The sequence below is a fragment of the Pleurodeles waltl genome, chromosome 3_1, assembly GCF_031143425.1.
Source record: "Pleurodeles waltl isolate 20211129_DDA chromosome 3_1, aPleWal1.hap1.20221129, whole genome shotgun sequence".
Taxonomy (NCBI): Eukaryota; Metazoa; Chordata; class Amphibia; order Caudata; family Salamandridae; genus Pleurodeles; species Pleurodeles waltl.
In genome coordinates, this window is record NC_090440.1 from 638580134 (window position 1) to 638602814 (window position 22681).

General features: G+C 44.8%; 1 protein-coding gene across 1 annotated transcript in view; it reads right to left on the reverse strand.

Moving 5' to 3' along the window:
- Positions 1-19785, reverse strand: part of LOC138283525 (mucin-2-like) — a 219408-nt gene extending 199623 nt beyond the window's left edge. The window contains exons 1-2 of the mRNA XM_069221465.1: positions 19774-19785; positions 18817-18993 (exon numbers count right to left, since the gene is read on the reverse strand). Coding sequence (XP_069077566.1) covers positions 18817-18993; positions 19774-19785 — 189 coding nt within the window. The remainder of the gene's footprint in view (positions 1-18816; positions 18994-19773) is intronic.
- Between the last annotated feature and the right edge of the window lie 2896 nt (positions 19786-22681).

Sequence of the window (22681 nt, forward strand, 5' to 3'; positions counted from 1 at the left end):
TGCAAATAGTGTGCCTGTGGCTGTGCCATCACAACACTATTGCATATAGTCTAAGCCCCTGTACCAACACAACATACACATCAGAGACTTGGACGGAAGTCAATACTACCCCAGGGTGGAGTGAGGGTGGTGAATCAGGACAAGATGCTTTCCTAACTCAATCTCGTATTGCCTATACTCATGTGTGCTGCATCTTGCAGCACATATTGAAATGCCATCTCCTCCAAAATAGCATGTAAATGTACACGAAGGGACATCTCCCTGCACATGAACAAATTATCACTTGAAGGCAGCCACACCGTCATCATGCTGCAATAATGCCTGTGTTGGTGCAGGAAGCACTAATGTTTGGAGGCCCAGGGGAAACTGCAGGCTGTACTGTTTATGGATAAATATGGCACATCACTGCATATCAAAACTGCTGTAGTGTACTGCAACACATCTTGCAGCTGCCCGGAGTCATACCAAATGAGAAAATATCTGCCCTAAAGCTTGCATCTTGTGGAACACAACCCATACAGGCTGAACCCACAACAATTCACACACAACCATATGCGTCACATGGGAATGGCTACAGAATAAATGCATACAACACATTGTGCATGTGTGGGAACATCATGTGTGAAGCTGTACAAGTGGCTGCAAGCTCACTATTTGAAAAGTTAGAGGGCTAGATCAAACAGAAAATGATGGTGTGAGCTGCTGTGAAAAATTAGGCAGCATCATGCACCATTGTATTAAAAAGGCAGGGATGCACCATATACCTTAGAATACACCGCACACCCATTGCATTTGGACACTGCCACAGATTTACAAGTATAGGTGAACATGTGGCAGCGCAAAAATCTAAGGAACTCCCAGATGTGGTGTCAGCAAGGCCCAACAAGGAGGCATACATGTATTTCCCCTTGTTTATACATTTCTATGTGTGAGAAGCCAAATTGCCATGAGTGATTGTGTATGTGCAGGAACGGGCACCTTCCCATACATAAACAATCAAACGTTACAACGCAGACATCCTTGCATGATGGTGCAAGGATGTCTGCGTTGGTGCTAGGCAGCTCTATGTAGTGCCAGCGCAGGGGACAACACAGGGGTGCACAGTATGGAAATGAATATGGGGCATCCCTGTGTTCTGCAATTGACACTCCATCATATTCCATTACTAATGAGCTTGACCCATGAGTGATGCACAACGCTACATATAAGTACAACCACAACTCTGGGTCAGTGACATGTCAGCGAGCCCCCAGTGGCAAATACATGATGTCCCATGCCTACAGCTGAGGCAATACAATATTGATTTTATACTATCCCATTGCAGAGGATGATGGCTTACCTCCTGCTGACCTGCCTGTCCTGGATTTCCCTGATTACATGGATTACCAGCTGCCAAGTCTTAATGAACAGACCGACCAGAATGTCCTACCTAGGAGGACTCCATACACCACCTCCAGTTTCAGGGAGGGCATACAGGAGTCCAGCGGGAGCTGGCGAAGCAGGTTCTGGTGGGGGTGGCGTCCATGACAGGCAGTTTTGAGGGAGTGCAGACATGCCTCAGTCCAAATAAGGACAACTTAGCTGCCATCAGAGGCACCCACTTCCCGCTACGTGGAGTCCAGCAGTCTCTAGCGGACATAGCTGCTGTCATGAAGGAGAGGCTACGACAAATGCCCTCCCAAAATGCCAGCAGCCTGCGAGTTACCCTGGACTTCATACAGCAGGAAGTGGCCTCTCTCAGGGAGAACTTGGTTGCCTACCACAGTGACGTTGTTGCGGTCTTGAAGAATCAGCAGTTCCTCCTTGCAGAAGTGTTGCCACAAATGGCAGATGTTGGGTCCGTTGAATCCACAACTCTATCCCCTGAAGTGTGTGCGGTACCCTCTACCTCTACAACAGCATAAGCCAGGGCACAGGAGGCACCAAACACATCAGAGGATGAAGTTTGGAAGAAATAACATTCACAAGGAAAAGCACCCGGTAGCACCAGTTAATGCCACATAGACAGTTTCTCCTTAGTTCTGGGCTTAAGATCATGCCAGAGTTGTGAGAGTATGAAATGTGCCTTCTTCATCTAACCACTGTAGAAATGTCTGCTATGTGCTGTTATTGTCTCTATCATATCAAAATGCAATGTTAGGCCCTCCTTACTAATGCACACTACTCCCAACCATGTGTCATGAGTCATGACATGTCCCTCAACCCTGGACACAGAGGCCCTCATTCTGACCCTGGCGGTCTTTGACCGCCAGGGCGGAGGACCGCGGGAGCACCGCCGACAAGCCGGCGGTGCTTCAATGGGGATTCCGACCGCGGCGGTAAAGCCGCGGTCGGACCGGCACCACTGGCGGGGTCCCGCCAGTGTACCGCGGCCCCATTGAATCCTCCGCGGCGGCGCAGCTTGCTGCACCGCCGCGGGGATTCTGACCCCCCCTACCGCCATCCAGATCCCGGCGGTCGGACCGCCGAGATCCGGATGGCGGTAGGGGGGGTCGCGGGGCCCCTGGGGGCCCCTGCAGTGCCCATGCCACTGGCATGGGCATTGCAGGGGCCCCCGTAAGAGGGCCCCTAAATGTATTTCACTGTCTGCTGCGCAGACAGTGAAATACGCGACGGGTGCAACTGCACCCGTCGCACAGCTTCCACTCCGCCGGCTCGATTCCGAGCCGGCTTCATCGTGGAAGCCTCTTTCCCGCTGGGCTGGCTGGCGGTCTGAAGGAGACCGCCCGCCAGCCCAGCGGGAAAGTCAGAATTACCGCCGCGGTCTTTCGACCGCGGAACGGTAACCTGACGGCGGGACTTTGGCGGGCGGCCTCCGCCGCCCGCCAAGGTCAGAATGAGGGCCAGAATGTACTACATATGGCAAACGTTCAGTCATGGGTTCGATGAAATAGATATTGTAAAGAAATCACTAGAACTATTGTACCTGTAACTAAAGCACCTTGTACACATGTAGAATTTCTATGTTTAGTGTGATCCATCTACTCGGCTAAAAGATTACATTGTGCCAATTCATGTCAATGTGTACAGAACATCAGTACATGAGTGCATGACTGTCAGACACTAAGCCACACACTAGGATCCAAACAAGAGGAAGCTGAATGATGGGGTTGTGGACAACTAACTGTGTTTACTAAATGCTTTCAAACCCATATCCTTTGAAGTAGCCATACAGCATATATCGCTCATTACCCAGTCATTTATAATTAACCCAGATGGGAGTACCAGTACAACTGATTTGTCTGGAACAAGAAAAGCAAACCTAATCAGTGATGGCCACCAGTCAGTGTTGCAGAATACAGTTCCAAAATTGGGAGTTTTCAGATGTACCACACTTAACAACATTGAACCAGCAGGACCCCACCAATTACAGGTGAAGTAACATGTTTACCTGTCCAAGATAAAGATTACATACACATTGTGAATGGCTGGAACACAGGGTGGCAAATGTATGCACTAGTAGACACTAGTAGACAGCATGTAGCTGCCATTCTGACAGCTCCTTGGTCATGGGGAGGCATATGGGAAAGCTGGGAAATCAAGAGAGTAAGCATACCCTAGGCCATTCCCCCCACTTGGCCAGTGCACTCATGGCAAGCCCCAGACTCAATCAATTACAAAACTAATTAGGCTAAGATAAACATATGTATAAACCATCAAGCAAACGAAAACCTAAAACATACCCAAATCTAAACTAACCTATACTAACTATCCTTAAATTATAACTAAATCTACCTAACCTATTCTAAACTTTGGCCCCTCACCATCCTTAGGAGACGAGATAAAAGTAGGCCAACATAAACTATGACTACACATGTGCTAACCTAACCTATTGGCTAAACAAATATAGATTTTTGTGGTATTCCCTACTTTTCAATACACAAATACCCCAACATAACTCCCCACACAACCCCTCCAACAATGAAAAAATGTAGAAAAACCCACCCCCCCATGTAACCTAACCTATGCCTACACTAACCTGACACTACACATCTAAAACTCGTATAAACTATACAAAACAGTAAAAGGTAGGGGAGTGAACTGGGATGTTGTACGATACGTTTAAAATGTTAATTTCTTGCTTTTCTTTAACTTTTTCTTTATATATTTTAATAATTTGCGGTCCTCTGCAGCTTCCTGCTCCAATTTGGTGAGTCTGGCCAAAATGTGGCCAATGCTCCTCCTCATGTCCTGCTCAAATTAACTAGGGACTACTGCTGCAGGTGGCTGTGGTGGCGGCTGCATTATCACTGGTGCAACGGATGTTGAAGACTGTGGTCCAGCTGTGGCCCACTGCACCTCTGATGGCTTGTCTCCAGAGTCCTGTTGTGGCTGTCTTGGAGGTCCCCCATGGGCAAAGGCATGCCATTCCCATGATGCTTTTTCCCTTTGGAATCTCCTGCCAATTTGACAGTAGGCATAATCTACTTTCATTATGTGGTGGTAGAGTTCTGCCTTTTTATGGAAGTCTCTCTTCTCTGCCTCAGTCATTTTGGCAGCTGAAACATGAGGAGACACAAGCATCAGTATCAGCATAGGTGGCGGTTACACAGACATCTTATGTACACTGCAACTGCAGATAACACATACAGTCCAACACACATTCAACACACATTCCTAAAAAAATGACAAACTCCTCATCTATGAATATTTACCACCATCTATCATCAGTATCATGTACATGTCACTGGGATAATGGAAATGTACTTGAAACAACAGAGCCCAGAGTTGAGTGGACAAAATTGTCCATGATCAACATTTGTGTCTTCTAACTTGTGAAGATTACATGCCCCAACAAGCCTGGATTTCCTATGTCCCTGTGTATGGAGGCAAGGTGTGGGCCATATGATAAGGGGTCAGGTAACTTTCCACCTTCTATTCAAAGGTTTGGTTAATCAACACTACTGTGTCCTTTTATAAAACTTGACCTGAGCATACATAGCAAGGGGGCACGCCATTGCCCATGATGTGCCCACATGTACAACTGATTGAAACTTCCCAGAAAGTTTGGTTTTAAGCCTTAGCTGCACATCAGAGTTGTCAACACATTCCAGAACTGAAGCCCCCTTCATTGCTATGTACTGCTACATGTGTTAAACAACACACACATGGTGCCTCTATGGGTACCCCGTAGGCCCACAGGGAGTTTGGCACTGCAGTAGGTGCTGCAACAGTATCCAGAAATATTGTACATCATTTGCACATGCATGTCAGACATCATTAAAGTACCAGGCACGCACACAGCATTCACATCATATGCATACATGTGGTGATCTACATCACTCACAAATATCATGGTGGCAGGACTATGTTGTGAAAACCGCTTGCGTTCTGGAGTTGGAAGAATCATAGGCTTTTCACACACCCACCTGGAGGTTAGTTGTCTACTAAAAGTGTATGATACTGATTGTTGTAGAACACAATATGGCTCCTTGCAGTACTACAGACTCATTATATCTGAAGGGTACTGAGGTACTTGTGGTGGATGTGTCTGTTACATAAACCCCCTGAAGACCTCTGCAGTGTCACCCACATCTGTACCGTCTTGTTAGTAAGTGTGAGCTATGTGTGGCACACTGTGCTGACAATGGTGCTGTGATAAAGTGGCTGTAAACAGGCATGCTATGTACATAGACAGCTGCCCTGAGACCTATCATGGTAGACACCAATAAATAACTGGCCAGCCATGTCAATTCCCCTTTCACACAATTCCATGCCAGCACACGTTGCCCCTTGAACTACATGCAAGACATTCTCCTTGCACAACATTCCAACATACATGATGTCACAATCCATTCTCCAATGATATCAGATCATTGGTCAGGCAAAACTATCTTTCATGGCACTCCACACTTCGGACTGACTCACACCAAATCCTGGATTAGCACCCATGATGCACAAGATGACTTACTGGATACATCTGGGTCTTCGAATCGTGTAATCTCTCCCATGGTGTAGGGTGCAGATCTACCTACAAGACATGAATGGAAAACATTGGTTAGTGTTATTTGTACTTTTCAGTAAATGGACTGCATTGTATACTGTTAACGTGTTAGGCTGAGTGAGCACATCATCCTAGTGGTAGGGCAAAGCAACTAACAAACATCTGTGATAATTCAATCACACATAGTCTCAGATAATGTAGACCCACACACCTACAAACCATCACTGTCCCTGACACTCCTGTGGTGCTTCTCACTGCACCATTTATACGTGGCATTGTCATGCAGGTGTCTGTTAGCTCTACACCTCCATGACCATATGGGACTACTTGACACTGTATATTTCAACTGAGGGGCATGCAATGGTTGTTGCAGTGGCTGTCTCATTGTGATGTCCATAGCAATTGGGGTTGCCTCAGGTGTCGTAGACATCTACCTCATTGTCACAGCAAACTGACAAACTACTGCCTAGGGGTTGTGTGGGTATTCCAAGGTGTTGAGGAATGATGTGATTCATCCTTCAATGAAGTAAGTAATGTTTGTGTGCCATCACAAGGCACACACATGAGAAACAATGCTATTGGAGTATACTAATGTGAAGGTAGTTGTACCTACCTGAACGTTGACTGATTGAAATCATGTCTTGCCAATAGTGTGTGGCCAGGCATTGTTGCCATGGTATGCCATTATTTGTCCAGGGAGGGATAAGGACATGGCGATAGAAAATGCCTCACTACAGAAACACTTGCTCTGTGGTGCAAGGATGCATTTGTTGGGCCAGGTTACTGAGGGATGTGCCATTGAAGAAGCAGATGAAGGGCAGCCCTATGCTGTCAGTGAGAAGGGGCATGCTGGAGGAATTGACTCAGCACATGTGTGTGGTAATAGACATAGTACAGGGTGTATGTGATGCACAAGGAACTGGAACAGGGAATCGCTAGTAGTTTGGACTCAGTGCATGGTCGAGCTCCCTTACATGGCCTTTGCCAGTGATACAAAGAGGCCAATAGAACATAAGGGGTGCAGCACCAATTGCATTAAAACAGTCCTTGTGGCAATCAGTGCACCCCTTATCACCACCATGTGTGCATCTAATGGGAAATAAGGCACAGCATGATGCAGGTGGGATCTGAATGGATCTATTTCTGTATAGATAAATGATATACTCAGCAGGAGTTGCAACAGATCCTCATGACATCTACTGAGTACATTGGGGGCCCAAATCATACATTTACATCTCCCATATCACCCGTGATCTCAGCAGCCATACAGAGTGCCATTATAATCGTACTAAAGGATTTCCCAACTTACTCAGTGGCTTATACATATGCCACCCATAGAGGTTTTGGGACCCCCTTCCATACACAATGCATGGTGCAGGCCTCATTTGGTGCTGCTCATTATCGAGTTGTCCTATGATTGCATCACAACACTTTGTAATGGTTGTGCAGTGAAAATGGTACATCTGTCCAGCATTGGCTTCATCATTGTACATCTGACTTGCAGGCCAAAAGTGGCGATGGGACTCATCATACCGGTAGCATACTACATGCAACAGTAAGGATTTTGGATAAAAATGTGAGACTTACCAACTGCTCCACGAATCTCAATTTCAAGATGGTCCAGCAGATCCTGCTCCCTTGTACCAGGTCTGCCCATCAATGTTTTAGTTGGTGGTCGTTCTTTCCACTGCCAAATATCCTGGTGAGGGGGTGGAGCACCTTGCCCCACGGCAACTGCTGTGCCTCTGTGGGGTATCCAAGGATTTCCCAGCCACCCTGTTGCAGCATCAAAGGGTGGTAGTGCTGTACAAGCCAGATTAACCCTCCAGCTCATCCGCAGACATCCACCGCATCCTCCCCTTCCCAGACATACTGCAAATGGAGTTCACCCTAAACAAAAATGAAAGTAAACCTAACCCCTAATCCAACTACCCCAACAACTATCCTACCCCAGACAAACACCCCACAATACAGAGACAAAATACAGTACAATTACACTTGAAACTGAGACAATTAAGCACAACACCTATAAGATACAGCACAAGAAACAGTACAAACACTCCAAAATGCACAAATCCAGCTACAACAACATCTCCACACACCCTCACTCAGTCACAGACAATAAGACTGTGAAGTGAAAGTGAACTCACTGTTCCGTGTTTGGAGTCAGTATGTCATGTTTCATCACTTCCTGGGCGTGTGCGTCATGGTTCCAGTCATGGCAGTTATGAGTTGTTTTTCTCACCATTAGCGTAAAAAGGCCTGTGAACGTGCAATAGATGCTCAGGGGCTAGGCGTCTTTTAGCTTGGGGTATTATATGGTATATGTGTCTGCCTGAAAAATGTTGATGCATGACCGTCATGCGTGGATTATACACCATGGTGCGTTCGGAGGCGTGTGTACGTGTAATTGCCGCTCAGGACCCAGGCATCATTTTAAAACATTGCAATGTGTGGTTTATGTGTTTGCGTCAAAACGTTTTGACACATGACAAATTTGCTTGGATTTTTGCATAGGATTGTAGGCCTTGAGTACTCCCCGATTAACTTAACATGTTACATGGGCTATGCAAGAATGCTGTATTTGTGTTATGGCAACATGTGTGTGTATGTCCAGTACTGTCATTACAGTGACTATGGTATGTTGAACCTATAGGTTTGTTTATGAGTCTGCTGAATGCGACTACTCATACCTTGTGTATATGTGCGTGAGTAGCTACACTGTGTCCACATACATGTTGGCACATGTGTACACATGTGTATGTATACTAATTTGTCAGTGAACTTCATTGTTATGTCTGAGATACAAATGTACGCATACCGACAACACAATATATATGGTGTCCTAAGTCCAACACACGGTAAAGCATATGACAACCATGACAGTTTCTACTCACAGTATTCAGTGAACTTTGGACTGCAATGACATCACGTAAACCCTGACAAGTTCCACATGCATGTGGGTCTACTCCGTGGTGTGTTGTTGGATTTTACTTTGTGTTGCTCTTTAATACGTGTGCCATTTGGTCCCCATGCATCTTCTCTGCAGGAGATGTTCTGTACACATGTGTTGGTGAAGATTGGTATATGCTGTGTGTGTGTATTGACATGTGTTTCGTAATATCTGTACCGTAGGACAACAATGGTGTGTTCATGGGATGTGAAACCTCATACTACTATCTTGCTGCATGGACACATGTTGGCATTTGACAAATGCATGTTTCCATATGTCAGAACACATGTGAAGGTCATTTCTTACAGTCACTGATCTTGTGTCACCTATGCCCTTACTATTGTGCTAGGTTGACTTTTGCTCAGAATCCATACACCTTGCTATGCCAGAGCCATTACAGTGGTACATGTGTGCTGAGAAATGTGACATATGTGTGCAAGCCATCAACTAGGCACTCACATTTGTCCACATTATGGGGCTCATTCTGAGCCCGGCGGGCGGCGGGAGCCGCCCGCCTGGAGGGAGCCGCCAAATGACCGCACCGCGGTCAAAAGACCGCAGCGGCCATTCAGACATTTCCTCTGGGCCGGCGGGCGCTCTCCAAAAGAGCGCCCGCCGGCCCAGAGGAAATGCCCCTGCAACGAGGACGCCGGCTCAGAATTGAGCCGGCGTAGTTGCAGGGGTGCGACGGGTGCAGTTTACACCCGTCGCGTATTTCAGTGTCTGCATTGCAGACACTGAAATACACAGTGGGGCCCTCTTACGGGGGCCCCGCGGCACCCCCTACCACCATCCTGTTCCTGGCGGGCGAACCGCCAGGAACAGGATGGCGGTAGGGGGTGTCAGAATCCCCCATGGCGGCGCAGCAAGCTGCGCCGCCATGGGGGATTCCAAGGGCAGCGGAAAACCGGCGGGAGACCGCCGGTTTTCCTTGTCTGACCGCGGCCGAACCGCCGCGGTCAGAATGCCCTGCGGGGCACCGCCGGTCTGTCGGCGGTGCTCCCGCCGACCCTGGCCCCGGCGGTCTGAGACCGCCGGGGTCAGAATGACCCCCTATGTTTGTTATAACAGTCACAAACACTGGCATATCACTGTGTAACAGTCCTGCAATCTGGCATAGGGGCAGCCTACTCATCATCATAACTCTGTGAGTTTGTATGGCAACACAAACCCATAGTTGCATGTGAGGCGGCAAGTTGATAGAGCTCCAGTTTAATTAGCCCCTGTGCACATGCATCAGGACCCTGACAAGGTAATTTGTTAATGTAGTGAGAGCAGAGGTGGGTGGGTTTATTGAGCAGGGACTTAGCCTCTTCCTGATTGCTACTCATTAGAACAATGCACACTCCCCAGCAGACAGACACAAGCACAATTGCGGTCATACAGACCAGGATACCACATTTTCCTCTGCAGTACTTCATGTCAGCTTTCCACTCTCATGTATACAGCTCGGGTGCTTGTACATGTGGGACATGTGACATTATTTGATGTCCTTAGTGTCTTCCTTGGGCATCTTGTTGGGCTTGTATATCTGTTGTTACTTCAAAAATGGAAATGTGCCAGGGTACAGATTGTGTTGTCTGTCACAGCCTCCTGTCATGGTGGCATGTGATGGGCAAATACCATAGTATGCTACTGCCGAACATGACTGGGTTTTGTACTGACCTGCCCATCCTCTCTGTAAATATGTGAAATGTTGACATGTAGACATTGATGTTTTGCACAGTCAGTGTTGGTCTATGTGTGCCCCTTCTTCACGTATTACTAAACTACTGGTAAGGCATGTATTGTCATCTAGATTGCTCCCATTCTTTAGTCTGCTTGCCCTTTGTACACATCTTCTACAGCAACATTGTAGAAGATGTACATGATGCAACGTGACTTGTGTAATTGGAAGATGTACACATCTCCTTCTACTGACTATTTGATAGTTATGGTTCTATTGACGGTATTTGTGAGACATCATGAATTCCACACACACATGATATTACTGTTGCCACAGCACTTGTGTTGTCTCCATTTCAACTCCTGTGTGTTATTTGCAAGTATCTGTGGGTGTCTCGAAGCTGTCCATCCACAACCTCCATTGAACATGGGTATGCATTTCTTCTAGCATGCCACAACCTACGTAATTCTTACCATGACTGAATGATATTAAGGTATGAAATCATCTCAGTGCTGTACAGTACATTTGCAAATTGCCACATATATGGCTAGGTCTACTCACACTCAGATTGGTGTTGTTTCTCAGACATTTTTCAGAAATGCTGAACATAGTAGCACATCTCACATCTGATTGCAATGTTGAAGGCCACAACATTTATGGGGCAATTTGTAACTGTTGCTACCATGCATTTTTTCTGTCATGTTAGTGACAATGTGTGGTGTATATAGCTTTGTGCTGTGTGATATATTTATACACAGCATACTAGGTATACATGCAGACACATCAAGAATTGTTGATATTGGCAAACCTGTTGCTACCTAGGACATACACCCCTACATCAGTCTTCACGTTTGCCTGGATGTGCTCTATGCATGTGCCAGACAGCAGATGTGTGTGCCAAGTGTGCACCTCATGTAAATAGGGAAAATTAGACGCTCTATCTACATTTGACCCAGATAAAAATGTGGTGGTGCATTGTCCCAATAAATTCATGGATCGTGACTATGGGTTATGTGTTTGGATAGTGATTCTGCACACATAGCTGATAATTTAGTCAGGCAACCCATTGCGTACTCCACAGCGCACTGTGCAGGCTCAGCATCGGACATAGGTTACAATCCCTGGAAATTTACTGAAGGACCACAGTTAGCGATATTGTTCCACCCTTGTCACACATGTACCATGCAGGCAAAGCGACTGTCATCATGAGTTGTGACAGTGTTCAGTTCCTACATAACTTGATATCCATTTGTTGACAGCCCCTACCTTATGTGTGCCCTCCTTGCATACATCCTGTTATGCATGGTGTTGTTGTGGTGAATGGGCTAGGTGTTAGCACCTTGCCCACTTTTCAGAACAAAATATGTAGTGGTGCCTGGATCTTGACCTTCAGGAGTCACATGGCCGCAAATTGTATGTCACGGATATGTGAAATGGTGGCAGTAGGCCCTCTGACGTCACAAACAATATTGCTACCACACTGGTCACATTTGTGTTACTTACCGGCTCACTGAGGTTTGAGTCACGTTTCAATGGTGTATGCAGTGGAAAATGAGTAGACCAAGGAGATTCGGGTGCAAAGTGATTTATTTGTGCTATTTACAATGTGATGTTTAAGTATAGTGACTATATGTAGACATTCTCAACAATGTGGCGCCTCCTCCGAACTCCTGCAGGAGTGTTCATTTGTTCCCCCTCCACATTATTTGCTCAATCGTCATCCTCCTCCTCGCTGGGAACATCAACCTGTTCATCCCAGGGGATATTTGTCTGAACGCAAATGTTGTGCAGGGTTGCACATGCCAGAATGATCTTGCAAACAAGTGGTGGAGCATACAAGAGGCTTCCTCCTGTCATGGCCAGGCACCTGAACCTGGATTTTAGAAGCCCAAATCTCCTCTCCACCACATTGCAAGTTTTCCTGTGTCCCTCATTGTAGGCCTGCTCTTCCACCATTGGGGGATTGGCAAATGGGCTCATCACCCACGGCTGTATGGCACGCCCTTGCTCAGAGGCAAAGGAAGAAGAAAAGGTGTGTTGGTAACTGTCGACAGTGGTTAGGAACATACCATGGCAGTTGTACTTTTTAGTTGGAGTGGTGACACAGACTCACTTGAGGTACAGTGTATGTTCCTGTTCTTGTGAAATGGTTTCATTGGACTGTGTTGATGGACATGACAATCTTAGGTAGTGGCTCAGGCACCTGGGTTTCTGGTATTTGCAATTGACATGGTGTTGTTAGGGGGCACTAGGGGTGCATGTGAGGTGGCACTGGAGTAGGTACTGCCCCATTTCTCATGATTCAGCCCTGTGGTCTTTAATGGCAGGTAAATTTGTGTTTGTATGTGTGCAACACAATGCAGCAGACAGGTGCATGTGCACACTACAGGTATGTCAGGTATGTGTAGCTGATAAATATTAAGTTATGGCACCACTCGGGTGGCATTTGATTTAGGTTCTGCAAGAGGCTTGCACACCATGGTTTTCGTGGGACTGTTCCTATGTGTGACTTCCTCAAAATGACCATAGCCCATACCACTGACGTGCATCTGCGCTACTTTGTTTGGTGTGATGTGTGTGTGATATCTGTATTGAGTATTCAACCTGTGGACACTTGTATTGGTTTGTGAGCAGTTTCTGTATGCCAAGGGGACTTGGCTCCACCTGTCCACATGTGGTGTGCCAGTCGGGATGTGGCTGTGTTATGAACATTTGGGTGTATGTGTTTGTGACATGAAATGTATGAATGTAGTGTGGCATGTTACATATATGTTGTTGTCTGTACATCTCTGTGGCCCTGCACTTGTGTATTTAGTGTGGTGTTTGTCTTGTTTGTCCTAGATGGTTGGTGTGTTGTGGGTAATGATTCTGTATGTTGCCTTACCTATGAGTAGCCCATTGCCATATTGGCCATCCTGGAACCGCTGGTTGATGGTGCAATGACGAAAGATGTATGTGTCATTGACGCTGCTGGGACATTTCACCAGGATGTTGCTGAAGAGCCCATGCCGGCCCACGATGGCCTGCACATTGATAGAATATGTGTGCTTTAGCTTCCTATATAGGTGTTCTGTTCTGCAGGTGGCATCAGTTGGACATGAGTACAGTTCATTGCACTCAACACATGCAGAAACCCAGCAATTTGATAGAAACCTTGCTTGGTCTCCTGTTGCAGATGCTGGGTATTAGGGAAGCACATGTGGTGGGGTGTGAGGCTTAGCATTGCTTCCAGGACCTTTGGGAGGAAGACAGAAAGGATGACTGGGAGGTGCCAGCCACTTGTGCACCTGTTATCTGGAATGATCCAGACACCATCACGTGGAGGACAGCGAGGACTTTTGCCATGGGTGGAATGTTATGGGGAGTTTGCACCCTTGCCGTGATGTGTGGTACCAAATGGTGCATCAGCCATACAATGGACTTCCTGGTTGAGTCTGTACATCCGGTCCACATCTTGTTCCCTCATTCCGAGAATGGTTGTCTGCTGTTTGAATATCCTCTTCCTCCTTCTGTGCTGCCTTTGTAGCTGCTGTGGTGGTGTTTGGGATTGCTGCGCTGGTGGTGGAGGTATCTGCTGTCTTCGCAGACATCTGCAGCATGTATCCAGCTGGAGCAGTACAACTTCCTGGTTGTCCTGGATGTTTCCAAAGCTTTCTGTGTGTTTCCCTCGAGTGGTGGTGTGTGAACCTCTTTTTAATGCCTGGTCTGACCAAGTGTTAAAATTTGACACTAATCAGACTTAGCACCGTTTTCCTTGGTTAGCATAATTTTTGCACCGGGAGTCGAAAATGGCGCTGGGGGGTGGTGTTGTGTTTAGGACGGGAATGCCTACCTTGCATCTGATTGACAGAAGGAGGTTTTGTGGATCCTAGAAATGGCGTTAACCTCAATATTTTGATGCTAGACAAGTCAAAATAAGTAGGGAGTTAGGTTAGCGCGGTTTTAGTGGCAAAATGAAAGGCACTAAGACGACGCTAATCATCCATAACTATGAGCCTTTGTCTGTTTGAGGATTCACCCTGACAAGCACTGTGAGTATTATTTGAGTTGGGTACTCATCCCCCTCACTAATTTCCCAATTTCTTACAATACTCTTTCTCAAGGGGCCTGATTTATCCCCCCTTTTCATTCCATGTAGTTCACTGATTCAATTATAAATATCATTGCCCCTAACTATGTTTATTACTCTAATTTTAATCTGTTAGGGGATTTTAACCTTCATAGTGATGACCAAAATAATACAAAAGCTTCTGCATTGACTGATGCTTTCCTCGCTTTGAATTTAAATCAGTCTGTCACTACTCTGACTCATACAGTGGAACACAGGCTTGATTCGATATTTTTGAGCAGGAAGTTTGTTACAGTGGCAAGTTTCTTCTGAATACCTAGTCAGATCTTTTTCTTGTATATTTTCATTTTAAGGATAATGAAAACCAACCTCTGCAATGCTTTGATGTGAAACCATCTCAGTCTTGGAGGAAAATGTGTCAACAGTCCCTTATTAAAGGTATAGGATCATAGGAGGGTTTTTGATGATACTTTCTACCATATCAATAATTGGCTCTGGCAAGAAATTGGGTTTTTGGTTGATTGAGGTGTGAGCTTTGTTTACACAGCAAATACAATCCCTGTGATGATGAGACACATGCTAACCCTAAATTAACCTGCACTCGATCCAGTCAAGCTGAGTAATGTTTTTGTGCAACACTTCTAACAGTAATAAATTGAAAATACCACACAAAAAAGATCCCACACCTAGTTAGAACAACACTATTAAATGAAACAAGACCAAAATGACAAAACCCCTATCAATAGAACCAGAGATATGAAATTGTTAAGATTTTGTTGAAAATAACACCAAAAAGCACAAAGCACTGACTGTGGATATGTGGTTGCACTGGACTAGACTGAAGTCATAAGTTCAGGCCGACGGCGATGGAGCGCAGGCCAGCTTTAGAAACCCAGTTAGGTCCACTGTACAAAGTACCTTAAATCCTGGTTTGCAGAGCGTTGCAAGGATCTACATCAAAGATACATCGTACAGCCAAAGCGATGCATCAGTTCATAAGTATGGCAAAAGGCCTGCTTCATCGTCGAGGATCCTGTAGATGCGTAGTCCAGTGTTAAGGATCCCCTTACAGTTTGGGCGATACACTAGTTCCAAAGAGCTATGAGGTTGGGATGCAGAGTCCGTCATCAAGGCTGCAGTCAATGAGGGATGTGAGGGCCGATGCCGAAGTGGTTCTGAAGGCGTTAAGAGCTGAGGAGGCGATGTGGTCTTTGTAGTGGGTCCAATCCAAGTTGCAGCGGAGATGTGTTTGTTCTGTTGGATCCACAGAGGATGGCAGAACACTTTCAGCTCAATTCCAAGGGTCCAGAACTGGGTTACAACACTTGGCGGGGTAGAATGACAGATGGCAGAGTGCAGTTGCAAGGTTGCTGGAAGCCTGTTGTGTCCTTGAGGCTACAGATCAATAGGCCAGCCAACTAAGGCTTGGAGTCACTCAGGGTTCTGGGTTCAAGAGATGCAGGTCTATTCCTTCTCACCCAGACAAGAGGGCACCTCAGTCCTTCAAATCAGAAATGCAGATGGGTGGCAGTCCTTTCAGCAGCACAGCAGTCCGTCTTCCTGGCAGAGTATTAACAGGTCCTGAAGTATACTGAAGTGGTGGTGTCAGAGGTCAAACTCTTTGAAGCTTGGTGAAGCTGCTTCTAGAGGCATGCTATTGGGAGTGCACAGGCAACCCTGCCTTCCTGGCCCTGGCTCCAGGCTAATGGCCTCATTGTGAGTTGGGCGGTTGAACCGCCACAACTCCAATATGGCAGGGCTGAGGCGACTGTCAAGTTGGCAGCTTCACCTCCATCGTATTACAATGTTTCCACCGAGCTGACCAGTGGAGACATCGTATTACGACATTTCCACTGGTCAGCCTGGTGAAAACAGTACGGCAGCATTGGCCTCGGCTTCCGAGGCCCATTTCATCGCACACACCACCCTCAGAATAATCACTGTCTGCCATAGCAGATAGTGCGCATTTTGAGGGTGCTAGGCCCCTGCACTGGCAGTGCAGGAGCCCCTCTGTGGCCCCTAGCACTGGCTTTCTGCCAGCCTTTTCAGAGCTGGGAACCCCTCATGAAAAGGCTGGTGGAACGCAAAGTTGTGATCAGCGTGTCGTTGCCGAACTCGGCATCACAGTGGCTGACCACAATTTTGACCACTGCAAACCCTTTGAGCCCCATGATCCTGGTGGAGGTGGTGGTCTCCTGGCGGTCCGACTGCCACCACCAAACTTGTAATTAGACCCTAAGTGCAGGGGTTATGCAGCCCTTTGTGTGGAGACAGGACACAGCCTATTCAATTGTAAGTGGAGCAGAGTCCAGATCCTCCCTCCCATTCTGCCGGTGATGGCCCATCGAATTCCAATTGTGTGTGGCTGTCCAGGAGGAATACACAAAGCCCAACCGCCCACTATACCCAGTCATGTGATCCAGAACAGGTTGCAGTGTTACTTAAGTGGTTGATCCAATCAGTGCTGCATGCCCACTAGGAATATTTAATTTACAGGCCCTTGACACAGGTAGTGCCACTCTACTAGGAACTTACAAGCAAATTAGGTATGCCAATTGGGTACAAGCCAATCTAACAATGTGTTAAGGAGAGAGCATAAGCACTTTAGCACTGTTTAGCAGAGTCCTAAGGCCAGGAACAATGAAGCCAGCAAAAACAGAAGGTTGGAGGGAAAAAGGTTAGGGTGTAAACCACCCCAAGGATGCCAGGTTTAACAGCTCTCATCAACTATTAATAACTCCCTCCCCCCCAAAATTAAAAAGCTTCAAGTCTCAGCTGTATATCAGCCCATGATTCTCACAGGTCCTGCTAAAAGAAAGAAGCAAATACAAAGCACTTCAAAGAATATGGAGAATGAAATACCTACTTTCCAATAAAACCATCTACAAGGCAGAGTTTTTAAACCCAGTCAAAATTTTGTTTATCTGTTAATAAAAACCATAAAACCATAGAATCCGTCCCTCACTGTGGAAAGATGCAAAAACATAATTACCTTTGATAATACATAACATATACACTCTTCATTTGATTTACACACATAAAACATAGATTCAAATTATAATTAAATAATAGAAGGGCAAAGTCTATACCATGGGTGCATAATTCCCGCGGGTGGCTGAGGCACAGGCAGAGTTGAAAAAGTGCCATAGAGTTAAAAGGAAGACACAGGCACACTTTTATATGCAGAAAATCAATAAGCCCTCCTAATGGACCTAAGAAAATCTTCACAATTGTAAAATTGTACTTAAATCCTCAGGTGTGTAACCCTGCCATTACTCCCTTCTTAGACCTTTTTGAACACTTTTCTGATTTCAATCATGACAAGTTAGAGAAAATGTACCCATATTTTCTAGTTCCTCCTGGTATAATCCATGCTTTGCCCACTAAGGAGTTGGCAGTCTCTCCTAATAGGCCGCGTTTGTCTCAATTTAACATTAACTCATTGGAGAACTCAGCCCAAGCTTAGATTAAGAACCTGATTATGATTTTGGCGGATAGAATACTCCGTCACAAACATGACAGTGATTCTGTCTGCTGAATTACAATCTCTCTCCGTAGGATATAATGGGATCCTAATACAGCTGACAGGATGTCCGTCATGTCTGTGACACAGTAACCCCGTCCGCCAAGATCATAATCAGGCCCGAAGACTTGGTCAGGCTCCCCATTTGTACCTGTTTTACGAAGGTACTGCAAACCATCAATCAGAAGTTTAAAGTACTGCTTAACCAATCGCTAGAGAACGTGATTGTTACTTCATGGTGGAGGCATGCCTACGTTGTTCGGCTCCTACAAAAAACTTTGGGGGATCGTGTGATATCTTTGCTTCCAGTAGTCTAAAAAATGCTTAAAACGTTAGTCAACTGTCAGCTGCCTAAATATCCTGAACAACAAAGGCTTCTGCATTTTACTTAGTCCAGTTTCCGCCCAATGTACTGAACAGATCTGACACTGCTTGAAGTTACTGAATGTATTAAGTTGTCAAAGCGTGACAAAGAAATATGATTTTTTTTTGTTCACAAAATCAAATATCCTAAGTAGTGCAAACAATGGTTTGGACGTTCTGGCTATGTAAGTACTCCCTGTTTCTGTTTTCTTCTTACAACAATTTTAATTTCTATTGCAAGTCTTTTTCATTTCTCACATACAAATGCAATGTACCCATTATGAATCTTAAGACTCACCTTGTATTTAGCGGTGAGCTTGATGGTGATCCTGGTTTTCTTGTCCCATATGATTATTAGTCCAATGTTTGCTTCGACCACAAGGAACATTCCGCTCTGCCGTAAGGTATATGGAACCTGCTTAGGGTCACATACAAACTCCCGATGCTTGTCGTTAAATAGGATCAGAATGCATGGCTAGTATAGGAAGAAAACACGGAGCCACTGAAGGATCTGTTGTTCATACTTAACAGGCACAATACGTTACATATGTGATATTTTGTTGTATATGATGTATGGTGCTGCAGCATCTCTATGATGTGGCAAAAGTAATGTCTAAATCCTAACTAGAATGAAGTAAACGTGTCATTCTTTGGCGACCCCACATAAAAGAAATGGCTTCAAATTTTACTGCCTGTAGCAGAGAAAATCACACCACTTTTAGGGGAAAGAATACGGAAAAGTGGATAATGCTGCTGGAAGGCAAATATTCTATAGGCCACTTCACAAAGTCGAAGTAACTCTGCAGCTGTAGTACCGCTTTCACAAACGGATGCAGATTTACTGCTGTTTGCGATTCATAAACTTTGACAGTTGTATGCCTAGAAAGTTCTTTCAGACATAGGTTTTTAAACCTATCACTTAAGCACTTTTACATGTTTCTGTTTCCCAAAAGAGGAATTATACACGCCGTAAAATTCGGCACTGAGGTAGGGCAGAACCTTTGTGCAACTGCCCTCATTTTTTCATTTTCGTTTTTTATTTCTCCACAAGGAAAACAGTTTTGCCTAGTGGCAAACACCTTCTTCTTCACCTCACGGAGTTTGAATGTGTGTCGATCTCCTTCTCATCATTGCAGGAGATTTGCTATAGCTTTTTGAAGACCATTTCCATATGAGAAGAGGTCATAGATAAGTTTGTAAATGCCAAGAAGTCACAAGTTAATGGGCATTCACAAACCCACAAGGCAAACCACACCTGCACATGCATGCGAGCAAGAAGACTAAGGCAATTGTTTGAGTCCTAGTAAGAACTAAAATGGATTCACCACAACCTCTTACATGGGGTCTACTACTCTAACTTTATGCAGTGGTAGAATCCAATTACAGAGCAGTAGATCTATTTACACTCAGTATCTGTGTGGATATCTGCCAAGCTTAAATGGCCAATTGCAAGGAAGCAAGGCGTGTGTGTTTGTGTTCGTGTGTGTGTATATATATATATATATTTTTTTATTTACTTTGGACCGATTAAACAAGACCTAAACAGGACCAAGAGATTCCCCTTCCTTCATACGGTTTGCCTTTCCTATGCAGCTTCTCAGCATTACTAATGTAAACAGCCAAGTTTTAATGGCCTAAAGACATTTATTACTTGCTTAGTGTGTAAAAGGGCAAACATGTTTGCACTTCAAAGTTGAAGTAATTCGTTGAACTATTTGATAGCAAGACAATGAGAACCAATATTTGAGCTCCTAACATATTAAAAAGCTTTAAATACAGCTGTCAGAGTGGTATACTGAGTACTTTGCTATGCCCTCTACTGAACTACCATACCTATCAATAAAAGGTATTCTATTGGTGAGTAACTTGAAGACATCCTATAATTTTTCTGATACAATCATCCTGATTTTGTGTCAATGTTAGGATTTGCACACAATACAATTACTCACCTCTAAAAGGATTTTGATGACTTTAGAACATGTGAGTCCCTTGGAGCTGGAAAGGATGCTCTCTGCGACCACCCGGAAGGTATTTTTGGAACTAGAGCTGCAATAATCCTTTGGAGAAAAAAGACAGATTAAATTTATGATATGTCAGTTTCAGCCATTATGAGGGGTAGCAACCTATAGTGTACACCTTGGTCAATGAAAAAATATGCGTCTACCTGGGCCAATGTGTATTCGCTATTTCCGTTGAAGGTGTAGCTTTGCCCATCAAAAGTCTTGTAATGACCCTGTCCATAAAGGCTACACGTTGCTAGTTTTTCCATCTTTGTACATTTCCATCTCCCGTTGGTGCATGTGCTGAAAAGCAATATTTGTACAAATAAACATCTCTCAATTCTGATTTTAGACAATATAAAAAGCTCAAAATAGTTACTGTCAATAAGGACAAGTCACAAATTATAGGCTTGAATTTGAAATAAAAGGAAAGTGTAGGAAACCAGATTGTCAAGCTACTGGTATTAATGTGAGGTTTTACCTGAGCTCCCACAAAGCAAAATCAATTGTAAACATATTCGGTAATCTGGTTTATCTGTGGGTCTCTACACCTGGTTCACCGTTAGTAGGATGGCAATGCATTCCTCAGAGAAAATGCACTTGATAAATGTTCTATTGCACCAAGCACACAATGATTAAAATGATACATAAATGAAGAATTGTGAAGCAAAGAGCAGAGTTATTTTAAAGCAAAAACTAGGCTAAAAGGAATAAGGGGAATCAAAAAATGGTCACCAATGTGCAGTAGACCTGATTCTAAACAACCTCCAAGCATGACCCACAGTGTATTGCGGTCAGAGAAATGTTGGTATTTCACCCTAGTTAGAAGCAGAGAGGGCCAGCCTCAGCACACTTTGTTGTTAACCTGCAGTGGAGAGCAATCATGGAAAAGGCAGTGTTTCATCCCAATTCAATGTTTACCTTCAGTTTTACCCAATTATCCAGCAATGCAATCATTAATGTATATGTGTGTCCATTTATGCTTTCACTCACTCATGCATCTGTTCGACTACTTGCTCGCGTCATCAATTAATTCACCCCATTACCCCCCATAAGCCAATCGAATCCATCCACCTCACCCGTGCAACCAACTACCCATTGATAATTCTCAAATGTATCCACTTATCCAGCCACTGCCCTTTCCATACACAAACACATACGCACCCACACACACACTTACACCTGTCAATCAAGGTCAGGACATATTTCTCCAGTGAGAGCCAAGACTTTGGAACAGCCACATAGCACATATAATCACAAATGTTCCAACTGATGCTTTAAACAATGTTTAGGAGTTTATACAACACGAAGTTCACAATAAATTGAGGAAGTTACGCTAGAGTAAACATACTAATCCCACCACTTCTCTTATTATACGACTATAGATCATTTTATCAACACTGGCTGTTGAAAAGGCAGTGCTACATTTCTGAGTGATACACCTGGATTGTAAAAAAACACATACCAGTTTTTACAGCCGGTTACAGTGCTTTCCCCTTCTTGGTAGGTTATATCATTTACTATGCATGGGCACCGATCTTGTTCAACACAATTGCCATTTGCATCCTGGGCCATCCCAAGAGGGCAAATGCAACCCGAGATGCACTGTATGCTGTTCTGTAAGAAGAAACCATTAGATCAGAAAAACATACTGAACCACACTAGAAACTATGTATTGCAGCAGAGAAGTGAGAGCTGTCTTGCAATGATTACGATGCTGACTGTGAAAGCAGCATTGCTGAGTTAAAATATCTACACCTGGTAAAGTGTCCTGTCCGGTGCATATCACCTTTACTCTTCATTCATTTCTCAGACCCACCTGAATTATGAATGGTTAGAAACAGAAAAAACACATGGCTCTGGTCAATCAGAAGAATGGATGTAGCTCAGTGACATGAAGCCCATTAATTATAAGCCCTCATCAATACTACAAGTGGAAGCATGCTACCACATTTCTCTATTAATAAATATGGGGCAGTCAGGCAATAAAACAAGCCCAGAAACGTTGTCTAGAAAGAAACTTCACATGTCTAGCATATTTCCTGCCACATTAGGGCAATTTATTTTTATATTAATACGTAAAGCAGTTAAAGGCTGAGGTCATATGCAATGCTTTTGTGGTAGCACACAGTGCAAAGTTAAACAACAGCTTTTTTATATCAA